Source organism: Eretmochelys imbricata, chromosome 1, assembly GCF_965152235.1.
Source record: "Eretmochelys imbricata isolate rEreImb1 chromosome 1, rEreImb1.hap1, whole genome shotgun sequence".
In the NCBI taxonomy this organism is placed as follows: domain Eukaryota; kingdom Metazoa; phylum Chordata; order Testudines; family Cheloniidae; genus Eretmochelys; species Eretmochelys imbricata.
In genome coordinates, this window is record NC_135572.1 from 262,815,399 (window position 1) to 262,836,070 (window position 20,672).

The 20,672-nt window shown below is 43.6% G+C and overlaps 1 protein-coding gene across 3 annotated transcripts in view; it reads right to left on the reverse strand.

The window, feature by feature from the left end:
- The window catches only part of LARGE1 (LARGE xylosyl- and glucuronyltransferase 1), a 363,903-nt gene that overhangs the window by 30,111 nt on the left and 313,120 nt on the right, over positions 1-20,672 (reverse strand). For all 3 annotated transcript variants that reach the window (XM_077829159.1, XM_077829168.1, XM_077829178.1), the window contains one exon: positions 5,796-5,959. In XM_077829159.1, the coding sequence (XP_077685285.1) occupies positions 5,796-5,959 (164 nt within the window). The remainder of the gene's footprint in view (positions 1-5,795; positions 5,960-20,672) is intronic.

Below are 20,672 nucleotides of genomic sequence, written 5' to 3' on the forward strand. Positions count from 1 at the left end.
TGAGTGCTCTCATCTTTCACTGAAGTCAAGGTAACCTCAGCTAGTAAGGTTTTGTAGGTCCTTTCAAGCAGCTGGTGGAAGGGAACAGATGTAGTAGCCCATAATGCACTTGGCTGCTATAATACTACAAGGGCCCTGGAAGGGCAGGGTCCTAAAAGGTTTTGCTAGGGAATTATATTTGAAGGTTATACAATGTGATGGATTGGGTGATTACTGCATTTTATGAAAGTTCCTACGGACCAAAAGAAAACATACTGTCAGGACAATGTCACAAAGATGGCACATCTACAGAAATGGGATGGGGTGGATGGGGCATGTGGGGTGTGTGGAGGAGGTGGAGTGGCGGGAGGGGGGGTTGGACCATGGAGTGTAAACAGAAAACATTTCAAACAGAAATAGCCTTTGAAATATCAATTTGTAGAATTGTTAATGATTTCTCTCCAAGCTCTTATGCCATTGACTTTTAAAAACAGATTTTATGTATAATATTTTTTAAAAACTCATACACCAGTAATGACATTATTGACAACAACACCAAACAGAGATTCCATACACAGAACTAAATTAAATCCTATCTGGTCAAAATGCTCTAAACACTCCGGGCAGTTTCTAGAGGGACCTATAGAGATTAAGATGTGACGCCTAATAATATAGCAAGCTCTGGTTAAAAAGCATCTTTAGTTAATGTTAAGTGAAACAAGGCTATATAGCACAGCTAGGTATTCCATTCAAAATCAGCAAGAATAGACTATGGAGTACAATTGTTTTCTCTACCTTCCAAATCTCCACATCAGTAGATTTTTTCCCCATTAATATTCAGACAAGACACAAGAAAAGTTTTCTGCATCATAGTAATCAAAGGAAATAATTTCCCACTCCTACGATCTCCCTAAGCTTTGTAGCAGAAAGGAATGATGTGTTCATACCAGCAAAATATAAATTCTGATTTTTATTTAATAGCTTTTTCTTCCAGCTTTGAGTGATCCTGATGACATCCAGGAAATATAAAGCTTTTTCCCTAGATATGAAAGATTACCTTGACTAGTCTATACCTGGTGCATTATTTTCTTTTTATCTATTATTGAAACAAAGGCTATTATCAGGGTGCAACATGCAGCTGTACTAGAAACAGAGATCGATAAAAAAGATCTAAAAGGTATGTGAAAGGCTTTAGGCTACTGATTTTAGGAATCATAAATAAAACCTGTAATGCAGCTAAGCAATAAAGAAAAGCATACTTTTTTTTTTGCTACACAGTAGAAACCAATCAATCAGCAAAATCCTATTAATCAGATCTCAGATAAAGGGCACCCTTGCTTAAATGGGAAAATTGCCAGGGAACAGATGCAGAGCAATGCCTTTCAAGGACTCTAAGCAATGGATACATGGTACACATAACTCATTTAAACGGCACGCCTGATGATGTCTGCAAACTCTGCACAGTAGTTAGGAGGGAACTGTTTTTTGTTAATATACATTTCCCATTGTACACTTTTGCTCACTTCAGGATATTTCTACTCCTGGGGGAATTCTACATCACTGAGCAAGCACCAAATTAATGTCCCCCACAGATTCCTCCCGGCACTGCAGAATAATCGATTCTGATGGGGAGGCAAAGAAAAGCTGTGAGGGGGTCACTCTGCAATTACACCTTTCACCCACCAGGGGCTGATGTGGTGCCAGAGAAGAGGGCAGCTGGCTCACGGGCCGGAGCAGCCAGCTGTGGAGAGGGAGGGAGCAGAGGCTGCCTTCTCACAGCACCCTGCCTCTGGGGCCATGTGAGAAGGCATGGGATATGAGGGGGGATGGACAGAGGGGGACACATGGGGCTCCGGGGGGAGGGGGGGTCACCCAGACTGGGATTCAGAGGGCTAGTGGGGAGACAGACTAGGGCTGGGGCCATGAACTAGTTGGGTGATAACATTGAGCTAGGGACTGAATGGAAATGGGGGTGCAGGGCCACATGGGGATGGGGGAGATGATGCAGGGACATATGGGGACAAGGGCAGCTATGTTTGGCAGAGTGAGGGTGCAGGGACACATGGGGAGAGGAGAGAGTGAAAGTGCAGGGACACATGGGGACATGTGCAGATATGCCTGGCTGAATGCGAAAGGCTAGGGGTCCACCAGGGACTGCACTGGGGAGGCTCCACAACTTCCTAACAATCCTTCCCCAGAAAAAAAACCTGTTCCGTACTTATCCCACCCACACCTAACAAGCCTCCAGGTTCACTCCCAGCCTCCTTCTCAGCAATTACTTCCCTCTCCCTCAGCTTCTCCATTATCTCTGGCTCCCCCAAGCCTTTGCACTGCTTTTGAGGGGTGCAGGAAATAATTTTCTGTATTTCAGCTTTAATGAATTATTACTCAAAGTTCTGTATTAATATGCCTAATAAGGAATCTATTTGTCAAAAACATTTTCTGAATATGTTGTGTTGTCTGTATTGTTACAGCCATACTTGCTGACAGGTACAGCCATACTTGCTGACAGGTATTTTGAAATAAATTACCAAAATAAATTGAAACTCATGTGATTATATTGTGTTATTTTGACAAATAAAGTGTGCAGAATTTTGCAGAATTTTAAAATATTGTGTCCAGAATTTTTTACTTTTTGGCACAGAATTTTTATTTTTTTGGTGCAGGATTCCCCCAGGAGTAATACTTCCAGCTCTGTAGTGTCTTTTTAAATGATATGCTCAGATCCACCACAAGTTATTGGGTTTGATGTAGGAATCACAGGGTGAAATTCTATGACCTGTGTTATGCAGGAGGTCAGACTAGATGATCATAATTGTTCCTTCTGCCCTTAAAATCTACAAATTATGGCTTCTAAACCAAGAAATATAGCTTCTTTGGTTTTTCAAAAAATTGCTCTGTGCAATGCTCACTTTTAAAGAAGTTCATGAAGTAAATATGTCCCAGCACAATATAGTCTCTGACAAATCAAGATGATCAGTTGGTACATGTTTGTTTCCAACAAGGTCTATGCCCAGTCAAGAGGATTTTACTGTAAATCTTTTTTGTTTGTTTGATTGTTTCTTTGTGATCAGCTTCCCCCTTAGGAATTCTTTTGCCACTTGACTCCCTCTTATTCCAGTTTCAATACACTCAACTGGTGTCAACTGTGGCTTTCTTTGTCCACACTTCAAGATTGCACTGTAACAACTACTTCTGACAGCTGAATGCTAAGGACAGACATTGCTTTAGAAAGGCAGTCTAGCCAAGGTATACTCCTGAATAACGCCTTCATAGCTAGTGGTGCAGTCAAGCAATCTGCATCAGTCTGAACACATCAGTCTGAAAGACAACATATAACAAGTAACAAACACCAATGAATGTGCCTCCTTCTGTGGGCATCTATTTTGGACTTCTAAAATGTACCTCTGCTCCCCTTCTCCTTCCCCCCGGCCTGCAAGACAAACATCCATAAACCTATCACTGCAATCATGTCAGTCTTAGCCCCAGCGGGACTAGATCTGGAGACACTGATAGCGGCTGACTTGGGTTTCCTTTTCTTCTTACAATAGTTTGAAGGAATAATGGAGGTATATACTATGCGGCATATCATTTATGTACATGTCTATCTCTTTCTGAGACACTGTTCACAAATCTCTATAACTGCTACAGAGGAGCTTAATAAAAGCAGCTAAAGAAGATAAAAAAGGTAGCAACTGAAAGACATGAGGGAAAAATAAAACAGCTAAAAGCTTCTTTGGTGGTAAGATATTATTTATTGATTTTAGCTGAAAGAGAGTATTTTCAACCCAAATCAATAAATAATAACAACACACCAATGAAGCATGGAAGGAGTTTTCCTGCACTGCATTGGAAGGGGTGTTCTTTCTGAATAAAGCTGCAGCTCTGTCTATCAGTAAAATGTGTGTCCCTGTGAGGATCCAGAACAGATGATCAGACTTTGCATCATTGCCAGTGAAATGGCACAGAGCTGCAGCTCGTTCTTTTGAATTAAATTCTGGAGGGAAACCACACACATACCAGCTTTACTAACTTATTATGGCATTCATTCAGAGACTGTTTTTTTTACTCAAAGGTTTGCAAATACTTAAGAAATGTTTCTTAAATTAAAAATCAATATACGAAGCTCTGGTGAAGCTGGCAAATCATCGCTGAATGTGCAGAATATAGTGCTGAGGAGGTGGCTAAATGGTGCCACTTTCATTAGATGGTATTTATTTTTATAGTATTCTGAAAATGTTTTGTCAATCTGAATTCCTTTGGTCCTCCCTGGAATAGTGCTGACCTTCTGCTAGAGCTAAAGAGGTGTCGTGCACGTGTCATGTTGTGTTCTATATGTGCTCCACTTCATAGATTCATAGATATTAAGGTCCGAAGGGACCGTTATGATCATCTAGTCTGACCTCCTGCACAACGCAGGCCACAAAATCTCACCCACCCATTCCTGCGATAAACCTCTCACCTATGTCTGAGCTATTGAAGTCCTCAAATCATGGTTTAAAGACTTCAAGGTGCAGAGAATCCTCCAGCAAGTGACTCATGCCCCATGCTACAGAGGGGGGCGAAATCCCCCAGGGCCTCTTCCAATCTGCCCTGGAGGAAAATTCCTTCCCGACCCCAAATATGGCGATCAGCTGAACCCTGAGCATATGGGCAAGATTCACCAGCCAGATACCTAGGAAAGAATTCTCTGTAGTAACTCAGATCCCACCCCATCTAACATCCCATCACAGGCCATTGGGCCTATTTACCATGAATATTTAAATATCAATTAATTGCCAAAATCATGTTATCCCATCATACCATGAGTTTAACCTTGAAGCCACTTACTGCAGCATCAGTTGCCTGTTCATATTAAAGTGGTGCTTTCCCCCTCTTGTAACACATTCTGAGAGCAGCCAGAGTGAGGCATGGCTGCAGATTCAGACTAAAAACTGCAGGAAAATGCAGACTGACTTAGGTGGTTGATTTTGGGGTGGGCTTTGTTGTTGTTTTTAATACTAATTTTTAAGTTTCTGAAAGTGGACCACTAATTGCAATTGCTGGAATTAGACAAGACAAGTACTGTGTACTGTCTGGTCAGCAGATGGAATTTTCATCCCTCAGAAAATTAGTTTTCACTTCAGAATAGAAAACTGAACTTTTGTAAAATTGAGCAGAATGATAAATTCCGAAAAGTTTCAAATCATCAATGTTAAAATGAAAACTTTAATATTTTTTAAGAAATGAAATAATCTGAGATGTTGAAATAACTTTTTTTTTGTTTCAAACTGACATTTCAAATTGAAAAAATGTTCCACCTCTAAATGTCAACTGGAAACAATATTTTGTATCAATTCTCCTGATGAGAAAATTAAAAAAAAAAAGATTGAAGTTGACATTTTCCACAGGAAAATGTTAGTGTCGAGAAAAATGCACGTGCAAATGAGACATTTTTTTATGCTGAACATTTTGACCAGCTCTTGTACTGTGTCAACATCCAGGACACAGTTCTCCTAATTTTTATAGGTTGTTATAAATCACAACAAATGAACCATGCCCCACAGTCCTGAGTGGTAGTAACCTCTGCTATTCCAAACCTCAGCTTCTCATGCAGCTCTGCCAATGCACCTCAGTTCCTGGCATAGATAAACAGTGGATACTTGTACAACACCTACTTCTTCATTCAAGAGTGCAAGTCCCCTATTTTCACAATTAAAATGTCATACTTCTCTCTCTAATGCATGGAACTGCTGAAATTCTGGGAAGCTTCTTGGAGTTTGTAGGAGATATTCACTGTTTCTGATTTCCTTATAGAACAAAAGAGCTTTCCTTACCTGTCCATTGAGAGCTGAGCCACCAGAGTTACATCAGTGTTGTCTGAGGCAGGCTCATACTCATAATGTAGAAAATACAAATGAGTGCGATGGACGGTGAAGCGCTCCCGACGAAATTCGTAGCACAGGTCATCCTCATCCAGCTCGGACAACTGCTTCTGAAGCTGTAAACAAACATCAGGCATAAAGGTGGTGTACTCCATATTTCCTATTGCAAAGCATGGAGAATAATGAGTTCTGGGTGGCCCAGTCTTGGCACAACTGAATCACAGCTTGAATATGGTGGGGGGCGGGGAAGTAGTGGTATTCTCCCAAGCCTCACCCATTTGAGTCATAGAACAAGGTGCCAAAAAAAGGGACTTACAATAGATTGGTCAGAACTTTACAGTATGATTGTCCCTTGCCCTTTTGGATTCTTTAACCAGCAGTGAAACAGCCAACAACACTGGCATTTAAATTATCATTAGGTTTCAGAGTCATCACTCTGATGAGATGAATAAGGCAGTTCACTTCTCTCTCAGAGCTAATGTTTCATACTGTCTGTAGACTCAGGCAGACATTACTGCCCTGAACTACATTAGATTCACAATGTGAAGATTTTCTTTGCAACTACAATGGTGAGACATGTAGGCCTACATTTTGAAATGGGACGAGTGATTTGGGGCACCCGACCTGAAATACTTTAAAGGAGCCTGATTTTCAGAAGTTGGATGCTCAGCACTTTATAAAAATCAGGCCCTTTTAAGGTTAAGATGGCACCCAAAAACAAAAACACCCAAATCAGTAGTCATTTTTTAAAATGGAGACTTAAAATGGGAAAAAAAAAAAAAGAGAGAGAGAGAGAAGCTTAGATTCTGGAACAGAAAAGTATGCCAAGCCACCGTGATCCAGCCCAATTCTACTCCTGTATCAAATTCTTTAAAAAACAAACAAGTGGACTGAATATTTAAATAGCATTCATTTAAAAAGACAAATCCAAGCAGTTAGCCTTTCTGGAAGAGTCCTATGGAATTTAATAAGGATGAAACCTTTAGGGTCCCATAGAAATTAAGTAGGGTTCTATGGGAATTACTCTTAAGAACTCGAGAACTTAATAAAGAATGACTGTCTTTTTATAAAAGTGATATGATTCTCTAATAAATTACATAGAATGATCTAAAAAACCTAAGCAAGGCTATCATTCTTTATTACATCTTATAGGATTTTTCTATACAAATTAGCCCAAAGTGTAAGTCACCTTAAAATGGATATGCTCTAGTGATGAATGGCTTACCAGCATTTATTTAAAAAAAGAAAATTGTTCTTTCTGGCCAGTTAAGAATATTTTTAAAAGCTTCATTATTTTCACGAAGCAGATTTTTAAATGTGAGAGGTCGCCTGTGCTGACTCTGCGGCAGCAGCAAATGCGCTGTTTTCAGAGATGTAAATATAAATTGTTGACATCAGTGATGAATCACAGAGCTGCATGTTTCCCTCTGCTGCCTGATGGAATAATTAGTGGTACCTTTTCACATATCACTCTTCAGTCTTCTCCTGAATAAACTGCCTTTGCAGCCTGATCGAAGACCCACTGAAATCAGTGAAAAGATTCCCTTTCATTCCACTGGGCTTTGGATCAGGGCCTACCTAAGTCCTTCACTATAGTCCCAATTGTGCAGTCTTTACTCAGGCAAAACTGCCTTGGAAGTCTAGGTCACTTCTGCCTCAAAATAAATGAGAAATTCCTTAATGTTTTGTTGTCGTTTTATTGTTCCTGCTTTACAAAACACCGTGCAGCATAGGCTCTCCCCTAAAAATCAAAATTGGCAGAGTGACTAGATGGAATATCTTCATTTGTTTTTCTTTTCCTCCCTAGCAAAAAGACATTAATATTCCCTTATTAGATCAGCCTGAAGTTTACATGGTTAAAAGAAATAGTTACAGGGCATTTCCTGTAGATACCTTAGGATTTTGCTTTATTTTACAAATGACCAGGCTATAAGTTTGTAATTGCACAGCAGCTATTAACTAGGCACTCATCCGATTTCTTCAGGGTTCCAAACTAAAAGGACATAAAGACTTAATTATGAGTTACAGAATCACATTTTGAGCTAAATTACAGCTGGGGGTCTGTTGAGCACTGGGGGAGAGACAGCAGTTTATGTGTCCCAGTGCTCTGACTGTGAAAGTCATAAAACCACCACGGGTGCTGGTGGGGAGTGCAGTGAGTAGCAGAACCTGCTACACCTATAGGCAAGGTAGCTTGCTCTTCCTCCTGCACTTCCCAGAGCACAGGGTGTAGACATGTCCTCGTTTCTGCTCTGCCCAGATATGGCTCCTCTGAGCCAGTTAGCAATGCCGACAGTCTCAGATGCTCTCTTTTGTACTCCACAATGCTAATCGCCAAAATTGGCTGCCTCCAGCTTTGGGACCCTAGAGGAGGGAATCAAAGGGACTGCTTGCATCCTTTCCTCCCCTCTAGGTCATTCACACAGTGGCAGCCATAATTTGACCCCTCATGTTATTAGTACTTAGAATCTGTAAGAAGTCTGCATATATGCTGTAATTACAGGGTAACATATGACCAGGAAAGCAATAATATATGACCTGATGTATAGAAATGCCCCACATATTGGGCTCAAACCTGTAACTTGCCGAGACCTCTGGCCTTGATTCAGCAAAACACTTGCACACAAACTTAATTTTAAGAATGTGACTCATCCCATTGAAGTCAGTGGGACTCTCACATGCTTACAGTTAAGCACATGAATAATTTCTTCACTGGAGTGCAGCCAGAATGCTCAGCACCGTACAGGATCAGGCCCATTATGAGGCAAAAAGGCCAAGCACCTACCTCCACCTACTGAGTGCAAAGTCAGTAAAAGTTACCTGTGGGACATGTTCAGAAAGCTTGTTAGCCAATCAGATTCCTGTCCTGTCTTATCCAACCTATTTCAAGTGACGTTTCGTTTTTAAAATGAAATTGCTACAACTGGCACTAGCCACACCGCAACTCCGCAGACATCTTCCAAAGCCAAGTAACTAAGCAAAGAAAACCAGCCCCTTGAAGGTGGCTTGGTGATATTCCATCAGAAACACACATCTTCTTTGGCAACTGCCAGTGACAAAAGCTGAAAAAAGGAAGTTTGGGAAGTGAAATCTCCACGTATTTATCTACTGGGTGTTCTCTTTTCTGGAAGTCCAGACTATTGGCACTTTACAACAAATAGCTAATAACTACAGTGTGTTAAAAGTTAATGAATTAAAACAAGTATTAAGGAGACACTGTTGTCAAGTTGAAAATCACATTTTGTACCTACTAGTGTTACAAGCAGAACCAAGGACTATGCAGCAGAAAAATATTAGACGGGGGAAAAAATTCTGTTGTTCAGTCTTTTTATTTTCTGCATTTGCCAGAATTCTGGCCCAGATCCTCCAAGGTATTTTAGACACCTAGGGTTGCCAACCCTCCCGGTTTGACTGGGAGTCTCCTGGAATCGAGCTTAATCTCCTGGGGCTATTGAAGCCAATCCAGGAGATTTTAGGATGCCAGAAGTCTGGCGGTGCAGCAGGGTAAGGCAGGCTCCCTACTTGCCCTGGCTCCACGCCGCTCCTGGAAGTGGCCGGCATGTTTGGCAGCGGCTCCTAGGAGTAGGCACAGCCAGGGGGTGTCTGTGCGCTACTCCTGCGCTGAGATCCCATTGGTTGGGAATGGGGAACCTCAGCCAATGAGAGCTGTGGGGGCGGTGCTTGCAGGCAGGGGCAGTGTGCAGAGCCGCCTGGTGGCCTGTGATCCTAGGAGCTGCTGCCGGACATGCTGCCACTTTTGGGAGCCATCTGAGGTAAGTGCTGCCTGGCCCGAGCCTGCACCCTGAACCTCCTCCTGCATCCCAACCTTCTGCCCCAGCAGTCCCCTGCACCCAAACTCCCTCTCAGAGCCCACACCCCAAACCCCCTACCCCAGTAGGAACCCCCTCCCGCCCCCAAACTCCCTCCCAGAGCCCGTACCTGTGTCCCCTCCTGAACCCCAACCCTCTGTCCCAGTCCTGAGCCCCTCCCACACCCCAAATTCCCTCCCAGAACCTGACGCCCTCTCACACCCCAACCCCCTGCCCCAGGCTCAGCCCAGAGCCCACACCACACTCCAAACCCCTCAGCCCCACCTCCCAGCCCACACATTGTCCCACACCCCAACCCTCTGCCCCAGCCCGGTGAAAGTGAGAGTGGGAGAGAGCGAGCGATGGAAGGGAGCTGAAGTGAGCGGGGGCTCAGAAAAGGGGGGGAGCAGGGGTTAGGGAAAGGGTGTTTGGGTTTGTGCGTTTAGACAGTTGGCAACTCTACTTTCGAGGCTCTGAGCTTTTGTGTATAATTAATCTCATTGTTTCATTGCTATCTCTCTCATGCACTTCTTGGGGAGGGGAGGGGAGGTTACACAAATGCTCTTTCCAAGTCTCTGCAAGATCAGGTTTACTAGTGACAAGCAGCAGGAAAATCTAGGCTGAAACTGAACAGCAGGCGTATGTGTAACACTGACAGACCCCTGTCACTGGGATCGAACCGGGGGCCTCTGGAGCTTAGTGCATGAGTACTGCATGAGCTAAAAACCAACTGGCTCTTAGCTAAGGCTATAGAGCACACTCATTTTAGCTCTCTCTTTAAGTGGTCTCAGTGCCACTAGATGGGCCAGAACACCACACCCAGAAGGTGAAGTGAAGTGAAGGTGGAGGGAAGGGAGAGGCTGGAGGAAGGGTGGGCCCAAAAAAGTTTTTATCTCTCTGTCGAAGATACTCATATGGGCCCCCATTACTATAGTATCTGAGTATTGTCTTGAGCCTACAGAAAATACTTTTATAAAACCCAGTAGGGGAGTAGAAAGAAGTCTTAACTTCTTTATTTTTAAGATGCAAACAAAATGCAGGTGATGATACTTAATGGATGCCCCATCAGTCAATTTAAAACAAATTCAAATGTAGAGTGTCCTTTGAAGAGACAAGCCCAAACTCTTAGAAGCCATGGGAATCCCAATCCGAGGCAAAGCAGGCAGGCAGAGTCTCCTGGGTTGAATCCAGCCATTTATGAATGTCTTGTGGTGAAGGTGCTGGACTAGGACTCAGGAGATCTGGGTTAAAATTCTCAGCTCTACCACAGACTGTGTGTGTGACCTTGGACAAGTCACTGCATCTCTTTGTGCTTCAATTCCCCAAATATAAATTGGGGATATTAGTAATTCCTTTTTCCAGATGGGCCTTTACATGCTACTATGTTACAGATGACAATGGTTGATTGGTTGATGTTTAAGGGTATTTATCTTTCTGTGTGTTCTTTTGTTACACACACGCACACAAAGATAATACATGCATGCACACACACACATGTATACACATGCATCCCATTCAAATAAAGTATGTTAAGAGAAAATTAAAGGGTGCACAGTCAAGCACTCAAAAGCCAGGAAATTGTCTAAGGCAGGGGTGGGCAAACCTTCTGGCCCAAGGGCCATATCTGGGTATGGAAATTGTATGGCAGGCTACAAATGCTCACGAAATTGGGGTTTGGGGTGCGGGAGGGGATGAGGGCTCCGGCTGGGGGTGCAGGCTCTGGGGTGGGGCCAGAAATGAGGAGTTCAGGGTGTGGGAGGGGGCTCTGGACTGGAACAGGGGGTTGGCATGTGTGGGGGAGGTGTAGGGGTGAGGGCTCTGGCTGGGGGTTCAGGCTCTGGGGTGGGGCTGGGGATAATGCAGGAGGGTGCTCCGGGCTGGGACTGAGGGTTTGGGAGATTGGGAGGGGGGATCAGGGATGGGGCAAGGGGTTGGGGCACGGGAGGGAATCAGGGGTGCAGGCTCCAGGCAGCGCTTACCTCAAGCAGCTCCCAGAAGCAGCAGCATGTCCCCACTCTGGCTTCTACTTGGAGGCGCAATCAGGTGGCTCTGTGCGCTGCCCTGTCCGCAGGTGCCACCCCGCATTTCCCACTGGCCGTGGTTCCTGGCCAATGAGAGCTGTGGGGGCAGCCGCAGTGTGCGGAGCCCCCTGGCTGCCCCTACACATAGGAGCCCCGACCCTGCTCCCTGGCTGGAGTGCCAGAGCGGGGCAAACCCCGGATGACGCTCCCCAGAGGGAACTCGAGGGCAGGCTTAAAATGTCTGGAGGGTTGGATGCAGCCCCCGGGCCGTAGTTTGTCCACCCCGGTCTAAGGTAAGGTTCCATGAACAACCTTAATTTTGCCCCATTGGCAGTTGTCTTAAATAATTTTTGGCATACTATTTCTCAAATGACACAATCTTATCCATATCTGCACTGTGTATATTCAGTATTTACAGGCTGAGAATGTATAGCCTGGTTGAAAGTTTGCAACCATGTTATACATCCATGAAAAGAATGGGTTATAATGGGAATACTGACAGATCTGGGATGATTTAATTGGCGATCGGCCCTGCTTTGAGCAGGGGGTTGGACTAGATGACCTCCTGAGGTCCCTTCCAACCCTGATATTCTATGATTCTATGATCTATGCAAACAGCCCCTCATTTGAACATATGCATCACCAAAAGGAAGATCTTAATACCTGCTACTGTTGAAAAAAGCTGGCATCTCCATTATACATGTAACAATAAACTTATTACCGCACAGCTTCCTTCCCTTAGAATGACAGCATGTATTTCCCAGTTGGGAATATCTGATTAACATGATATTCTCCCTCCTCACAAAATCTTTTGCTCTAAGGCTACTGGCCACTGACCATGTAGGGAATACTACCTCTCGGGAAGAATCCTACAGTTTAAAAGCCATGTCCTTTTCACCCTGTGTATAGTAACTATTCTCTGGAGAGAATCTGAGGTTGGAGGCAGCAAGTGCTTTCATTAGCATCTGCATGTTACATGTCTCAGAAATGAAAATGGCAGCGAGCGGAGGGAGTGTGAGATGCAAGACACAAAACAAAGAGACAGACGGATCCAAAAATAAAATGCATTTGTTAAATTACTTCTCTGGGCATCCAGCTGTGGCATGGGAGCTGACTTCAGCCCCGGGAAAGCGGCCTTTGAGGCAGGGCTGGACTGACAGGCACAAGCAGCCCAGGCAGTATCTTTTAAGCAGCTCACTGAATTCTACCATAAATCCCCATAATTTACCAGAACTACTTGTCTATATACTTATACCACATGGGTGGCGCTTACTATCTGTGTGATAAAGGGTGGAATTGGGATGAACTTCACATACCATGGACCTCTGACTGCCAGACCCATGCTCTGACCACTAATTCATCTTCCTAGGACTGTTTCAAATCTCTGAGCAGCTTCAAAGAGATGTTTTTCTTAAACTGACATGCCACAGAAATATTTACTTCCTTTAAAAATATGTGGGATTTCCCCCAAAATGATACCGGTCCAACATCTAGGACTGCCCATATTCCATCTGGGATTAGTGACATTTTAAACTCCAATATTTCACGATCATTCTGACTAGAAACATCTGCTGTATCACAGCGGAGAGGAGGAAAACCAGGTTTCCTAATGGTATATAACCTGGCTCACAAGGTTTAAAATAATTATGTAACAAAATTTTAAATCATTTTTAGAAATGTATTAATAATGCATTTTCTCTCCCTCTGTTTTCTGTGCTTATATGACCTCCTCCTTACCATAGTATCTGAGCACCTCACAATCTTTAGTGCATTCATCTTTACAACACACCTGTGAGGTAGGGCAGTGCAATTATCCCCATTTTACAGATGGGGAACTGAGACAGAGAGAGACTAAGAGACTTGCCCGAAGTCACAGAGAGTTTGTGGCAGAGAAGGGAACAGGCCTTGGATCTAGCCCCCTAACTGCATATTCGCTCCAAAGCATGTACACTTAAGAGTCATAGTGCGAACACTTTGCAGTTGGCGAGATAGGACAAATAATATCAGCCGGGGGCCAAACTGTCTGCCAGCCTTAAGTGGCGCAGTTTCATTAACTTCAATGCAGCTGCACCAATTTACACCCATAGACAACTTGACCCCTGGTGTTTAGCACTTAAAAAATGTCTACATTAACTGCTCTCTGTAATGCAGCATAAACAAAACAGAAGATAGCGTGGGATGGTGAAAGCATTTACTTGCCCTTGTTTGCGATGATCTACATAATGCACTTCTGGCTTCTCCACTGATAAGTGATAAAGTCAGTCTAATCCCACATCAATTAAACCTTTATTCCTCCTACACCATCAAAAATTTTGTATCTACACAATGGGCCAAATTATGCCTCCAACAAAACTGAGCTGTGATAAAGACAAGGAGGAGGGTCCAGTGTCTGAGCAGCAATGTCAGGAGTCATTATACTGTATAAGAAGTAGCCAGTGTTCCCGCAGTGCAGTCATTCTGGCATGCAGGAGGAGACGAGGTCGTAGCCTTACCCACAGCCAACCCAGAACCACCTTCTCTGCAGCCATGATGTGGCCCTGCACTCTTACCAGAAAGGCCCCCTTTTCTGCAGCTGGGTAGTGCTGTTGGCAGTGCTAGCTAGCGCAGCTCCACTGCTGGTAGTGATGGTGGGAGCACTCGAGTAGGTAGGGCACTACCATTTTTACCACCATACAGTGCTTTTACTAGCATTACCTCACTTACAACAGAACTAAGATTCTGTCATCATCTCTCTCCCTGTGGAAAGATGAACAGGATGGCTGGGAGTAACAAGTAAAGGTAAGAACAGTGGCTACGCAGATGGTGAGCTGTGACTGCAGCTTATTATGCTGATCATAATGGTCTCATTGCTACCATGTACTCTCCTTCTTCTTTATTAATGCTCTAATAAATTGGTTAGTCTCTAAGGTGCCACAAGTCCTCCTTTTCTTTTTACGGATACAGGCTAACACGGCTGCTACTCTGAAACCTCTCCTCTTCTGTTTCTTGTAGCCACCTGTGGTCCCTCTGCTCATACTTAGATTGAGGTCCTGTGGAAAAAAACAGAGTGTGATTGTGTCATTAAAGACTGTATCACAATGCATATGCTCAAGGGGGCTAAATTTAAGGTTGCACAGGCAACCTTAATCATGGCATTCCACATTAAGTGCTTGACTTTGCAGCCTTAATAATGTTCTTTTTTTTTGTATAATTCCTAAAAGCAAACTGAAAAAAACAGAAATTCCATCATCTGGCATCATACTGACACCCACAGGGCTCATCTGCAGAGTTGGAACCTTTAGAACCACTGCACAGACCTCTGCCACTTGAGCTAATAGAGTAACATATGAATAGGAAGTTGTCCTTCATGTGGACCAGCACTAGAGGGGGGATGAGATGGATACTTTGCCAGAGGGTTCCACAGATATTTGCTGACAGCAGGGGAATGGTGAGACTCAGGAATCTTGGGTTCCATTCCAGGCTCTGGAGGGGAGCGTGCTCTAGGCTGGGGACACAGTTCCTTTAGCCCATTCCACACAAACTTGACTGCATTGCTACTTCTCTCCAACCTTTTTCTGTCTCAGTCCTGTTTCTTCCTCACCTCTGGTTTCTTTTCCCAGTCCCGTTATCCTTACCTCCCAATCCCAATCTACATTCCTCAGGCGTCTCATATCGGTCCCAATCTCCTTGCCCAGCCACTCCTACTCTCCCTCTCTGGGCTTGCTGTCCAAATCCTAATCTACCCCTCCCACTCCTGGTCCCAGTATTCTTGCCCAGCCAGTCCCAGTCCCCACTCTCCTGCTCCAATTTGTCCCCAGTCTCCTTGGCCAGCAAGTCCCAGGTTTCATCTCCTGGCTCTTCTTTCAGTTTGTCTCCCCCCTCCTCCACACACACACTGGCTTCCAGCCTTAATCTCCCTCCCTTGCTTCTCATCCAGTCTCATTCGTTTCCCCACTCACTTCCCAACCCCTTGTCCCAGTCTCTTTGCTCAAATAGTCCCAATTCTCCCCCTACACCCTCTATCATATGTGTCTTCTCTCCCCAACCGTATTTCCCCCCACTGGTCCCTAGTCCCAGGCACCTTGTCCAACCAGCTCCAGACTCCCCTGCTCACTTCTCTGACTTCCTTCTCCCCAGCACCCAGTCCCAGTCTCTCTCTGCCCTCCCAGCTCCCTGCTGTCATTTCCCAGTGCCCGGCCCCACTCCGGTCTGGAGAAGCTAGGAGCAGCAATTACAGTTGTGACTGTAGCCCTGGGCTGGAACATGCTCAGTCGCTCTGTGGGGATGGCATATGCACAGTTTGGTCAGGGCTAGGAGCTGTGAGAAGCTCCAGCACACTGAGGAGAATCTTCAGGGATTTTACTTGTTAAACTCTGGCAAGTCTCTACTGAGTGTGTGCAAACTGTGATTTTTCAAAGGTTTATAACTTGGCCAAATTTGAACTGATTTTCATGGAGACAACAAAAGGCACATCCCTGAGGCAAAGGCTATAATTTCAAGTCCCTGCTCCCATGCACGGTGCCTCAAAGAAAAAGTCACCAGACTTTTTACCATGGACAAAACAACGTATTTTTCCATAGTCTGTTTTCAGAAATGGCTGAATTGTATGGGCTGAAATTTTCCAAAAATATCAGTCTGAGGCAGACACCTGGCATGGAAAATTTCAGCCCAAACAGTTACAGTTTGCCAAAGTTATAAGCAACTGAAAACAGGGTCTTACAACGGGAAATGTCGGGCAACCTTAATCAGAGGTGGTAGTACCAGCCCCATGTATAATAATAATAATAATTGTGATGAATGAACGGACAAGAATTCCGCTGGGGAAGACCAAAGTTTCCCACCTCAAAGAACTTATGATTTATAGGGAAAAAAACTCCACCATGACATATTCTACACCCCAGTCTTTCCATTAGTGCAGACATTTATTCCCATGGTGGAGGGCTGCACAGGGTTTTTTTCTGCATCTATCTAATGATAAGATCAAGGCCCTATTGTCTGGCTTGAAAGCGGTCTTGCCAGTTTATTTTTAGACATATTTAATTTTTTAAGAAGAAAGCTAATATTAGATGGGGCACGGCTTGCAACCGTCACCAGTTCCTCTGATGGAAATTATAACAACGCACGCAGAGGTCTTTGCTACTAGTTAAAATCTTTACATCTCCAACTCGGTAAAAACAGTTTCTTCTCAGAAAGGGCTAGTGAGAGTGGTTTACATCCAGTGTGTTTCTGGTGTGAAGAGCCAAAAAGAAAATAGTTTGAAAAAGTGCTGCTGTTTTTTTCTTTTACTTTTCAGGAAATTCTTTTAGAAGGGCCTCATCCAAAGCCCACTGAAATCAATGGGAGTCTTCCCATGAATCTCGATGGGCTTTGGATCAGGCCCAGAGTCTCATAAAAACGGGCTGTCTCATTGCACCTCAAGCTTAAGAATTAAAAAAAAATCCCCCTTTGGCAGGGACTCCTCGTGAGAAATTGTGTGCAGAAAGGAGCTTTTATGGGATTGTGTAAAGATTGAGCCTCTGTGCCCGTGTGCCAAAACCAGGCTCATAGTGGATATTATAGCCTTAGCTATGGAGTCATATTAGGACATTAAACATACTGCTCAAGTATTTGAGGCTTTACAAGTAGGTCCTCTAGTATGAAATGCTGGACATCAACATTATAAGCAAGAGAAAACTCATAACTAAGAGATTATTGTGAGCTTTGCCTTTATGGGTTTCCCTGAAAACTTGCTTTTTGCATTTAAAAAAAAAAGGGGAGGGGGGGTCAGGCAGACATGGAAAAGAGCATGAAACAAGTGGTACTGAGTGACTAAGGGCCCAACCCAAAGCCCAGTGAAGTCAATGGAAGCCTTTCCAGTATGCTTAGGCTCTGATCTTAACTTCCCATCCACATATTGCATGAAGGGAAGGGTAGCGATACATCACAAATCAGTGCAGGAGAGCATGTTCACTCTGTTTTTTCTTTTAGTGCCCATGAAAACAAAAGGGACTGATGGCACTGGCTCCACCGCAAGCATAGTATGGTCAGCTCCTCCAAATGACCTCCAGCTGTTCCTCTATAGACTTGGCAAGGAGCTCTGATAATTTGCATAATTTCTGACCAGCAGCCATCCCTTCTATTCCAGCATTGTGCCCCCTTCATCCCCATTGTGGGAACTGGGCCAGACCCTCAAACATCATTTGCTGTGCAGACAGTTGTACTAAGGGAAATGAAAGATCCTTTGATTCAAGGAACTCTCTTCATTTCTGTGTGTGGAAAGAATAAGAGGAAGAACAGTGGAGCAAGACAATGACTGAATATTCTAATTCAAGCATTTTCATCCTGGAACTTGTAATCATGGCAATGCAGCAGCAGCAGCCGCCACCAATGAACATTTCCACCATCTCAGCTCCCAAGTCCAGCAAGCCAGCTTTTTCCTTTTCTCTCTTTGAAAATCACCACCATCTGTGCACTTGTCACAGCTAAAACAGCCTCTTCCTGCTAGCTGGGAAGATCCGAATCTGACTTAATTCAAAAATGTTAAACCTTTCTCTCTTGTTGCGTACCAAGATGACAACAGACACTTGCCAATGAACCAGGTGATGGTAACTTCACAGGGTTTCCTTTGCTACGGTCGCCATGTTAGGCAGGCTGGTTTTAGAGACAGAAGACCATAACCAACACACAGGAATTTCTTCCGAATTTAGGATGTGGGCTCACCTGTACATGATGCCCCAAAGCTATGAGAACTGTAGTCACATTCTATGCTGCTCTGAGAGGAAGTTAAAGCTGTCACCACATGTGTTGTGTGATTCCAATCAAAAATGTATCAGCTCTCTTTGCAGCTGGCAGCAGATTGACAGCACAGCAGCTATAAATGGAAAGAAAGCTCATACATAGTAGCATGAACAGATGCCTATCACTTTTTCTCAGTGCAATACACTGATCACTGTGGCCTAGGCCAGTGGTTCCCAGCCTCTGGTATCCTTACCAGTAGTTATACTTCTGGCTTTTGGGCCTGGTATTCTATGTTCCAGCTCCCAGCCATAATGATGAACCTGCATGGTACGTCCCATTGCCTGTCCCCCCTTCACATTCACAGTTTCTAACCCACAGTGGATCTTGTACTGCTTGAAACTCCAGACTCATAACATCCCTGCTGTTTGGTGCAGCTGAAGTGCCATTACTTATTAGAAAAGACTACTAAATACAGGGTCCAGGGGGCACATCACTTCAGTGTGTGGCCTCCTGGGTCTTTTAATAAACTATTGGAAAAAGAGGAAAAAATATGAGTTAATTTACCTGCACATAGAAAGAGATATAGGAGCAGATTATCATTTAAACTAAGGCAGTGTAAAGGGGCCTTACAGTGGGAATACATGTAATTACACCCTTTTAAAGGCCATCTTTATAATCATCTTCACGCTGCCAGAGGGCTGTAAATGGGCCTTCGTGTAACTGGGAATAGTATATGAACTATTGAACTTAATTCCAAACAAGATACTAAATACATCACCGTTACAAGTATTAAATTACAGTACTGTGATAACCAGCATATTAGATTGAGGCCTTAAGGGTGGCACCTGATAAAGCCAGATTGTGAACGAAAGACACAACAAGCCATTGCTCTTGTAAATGATCACAAGTAGAGTTCAGGGGATTAGTGATCATCTAGCTCTCTCTAGTCTTAAAACAGTCTAGTGTCATGGCAGATGTACCTGCTTACTCAGTTACCTACCAGTATCTACATACCAGCTACAAGCTCAGTAAAATGTGCGATTTTAAGCTTTCTGAACTGCCAGTTTCAGCACCCAAAATGTACATTTTTCACTGCACTCTACCAACACAATCTCTGGAATAAATCAGTTTACCAAGGTATTACAGAGGAGAGGGAGATGCAGTGACAAGCACCTGGCTACACATAAAGCCTTCTAATCCACTAGGAGTATCATCATCTCAGCATAATTCCATCCCCCAGCCTTATTTAAGCAACAAAACATGACAAGGGGTGTGAATCATGCTGGGATAATGCCATATCGAACCACATGTCCTGTGTGAATCCTAGGACCTGCATCAAAATGCACGTGACATACATGCTTGCTTTGCCATGCCATACAACCTTTATAAAATCAGATACCATTAAATCAGAGAGATTCAAGATGTTGCATCTGACAAACTGCCTATATAAATATATATATCTTACTATGTGCCCCTTGTTTTGTTTTTTAACCTTCTCTCCCTTTTTATATCCTCCATTTTCCCTTCAATATTTTGATGCCTCTGTTCTTCAGCCTTTCAGAGACCTTTTAACATTTTCAGTTCATTTTATTCTCTAAAAGTCTCTCTCTCAAAGATGTTTTTCCTCTTCTGATTTGACCTTTCCCCTCCACATCTATTTTTGCCTTCGCTGTTTCTTCTCTTCTCTGTTCCAGTCTCTCTCCACCACTATTTATCCATTTCTCACCACTTTCTTTGATTCCCTATCCTCCCAAAATGTAAGTGAGATGATAACCCTATGTATCAGCCATGCCTTTGGCTGTACAGCATATATACATCCGGAAGTGCTGTAATTGAGAAACTATTGGTGGCATGTCCTATGGCTGACTTACCCACAGAGGCAATGGGAACACTGTCAGGTGTTAAAAATACTAAAGCCTACTTCTCATCTCTTGGGTAGTATTGTGTAAGTGGTACTGTTTTTGCTTTACTGACTTTCATATTGAGTATCTCAGACATTTTACAAGATCCATTGTCCTTTTCTTTAGAAGGCACCATAAAGTGCTGCTACTTTTTGTTTCTATCTCTTCACATTGTGTAGCGGAAATTGCTATTTGGCTAGAACGCTCTTGTGGCTGAACTACACAGAAAGTTCATGTATCTATCTATATGTAAAGGCTTCCTTCAACTTTAAAAAAAATTTGTTATCACACCCACATCCACATCCCCTGTACATAAATGTCCTTGCAGTATTCAGAGGAGTCACTTAATCTGGCAGATTTCTCTTGTGAGCATTTTGCTGCTGTTCAGAACACTGCTACTGT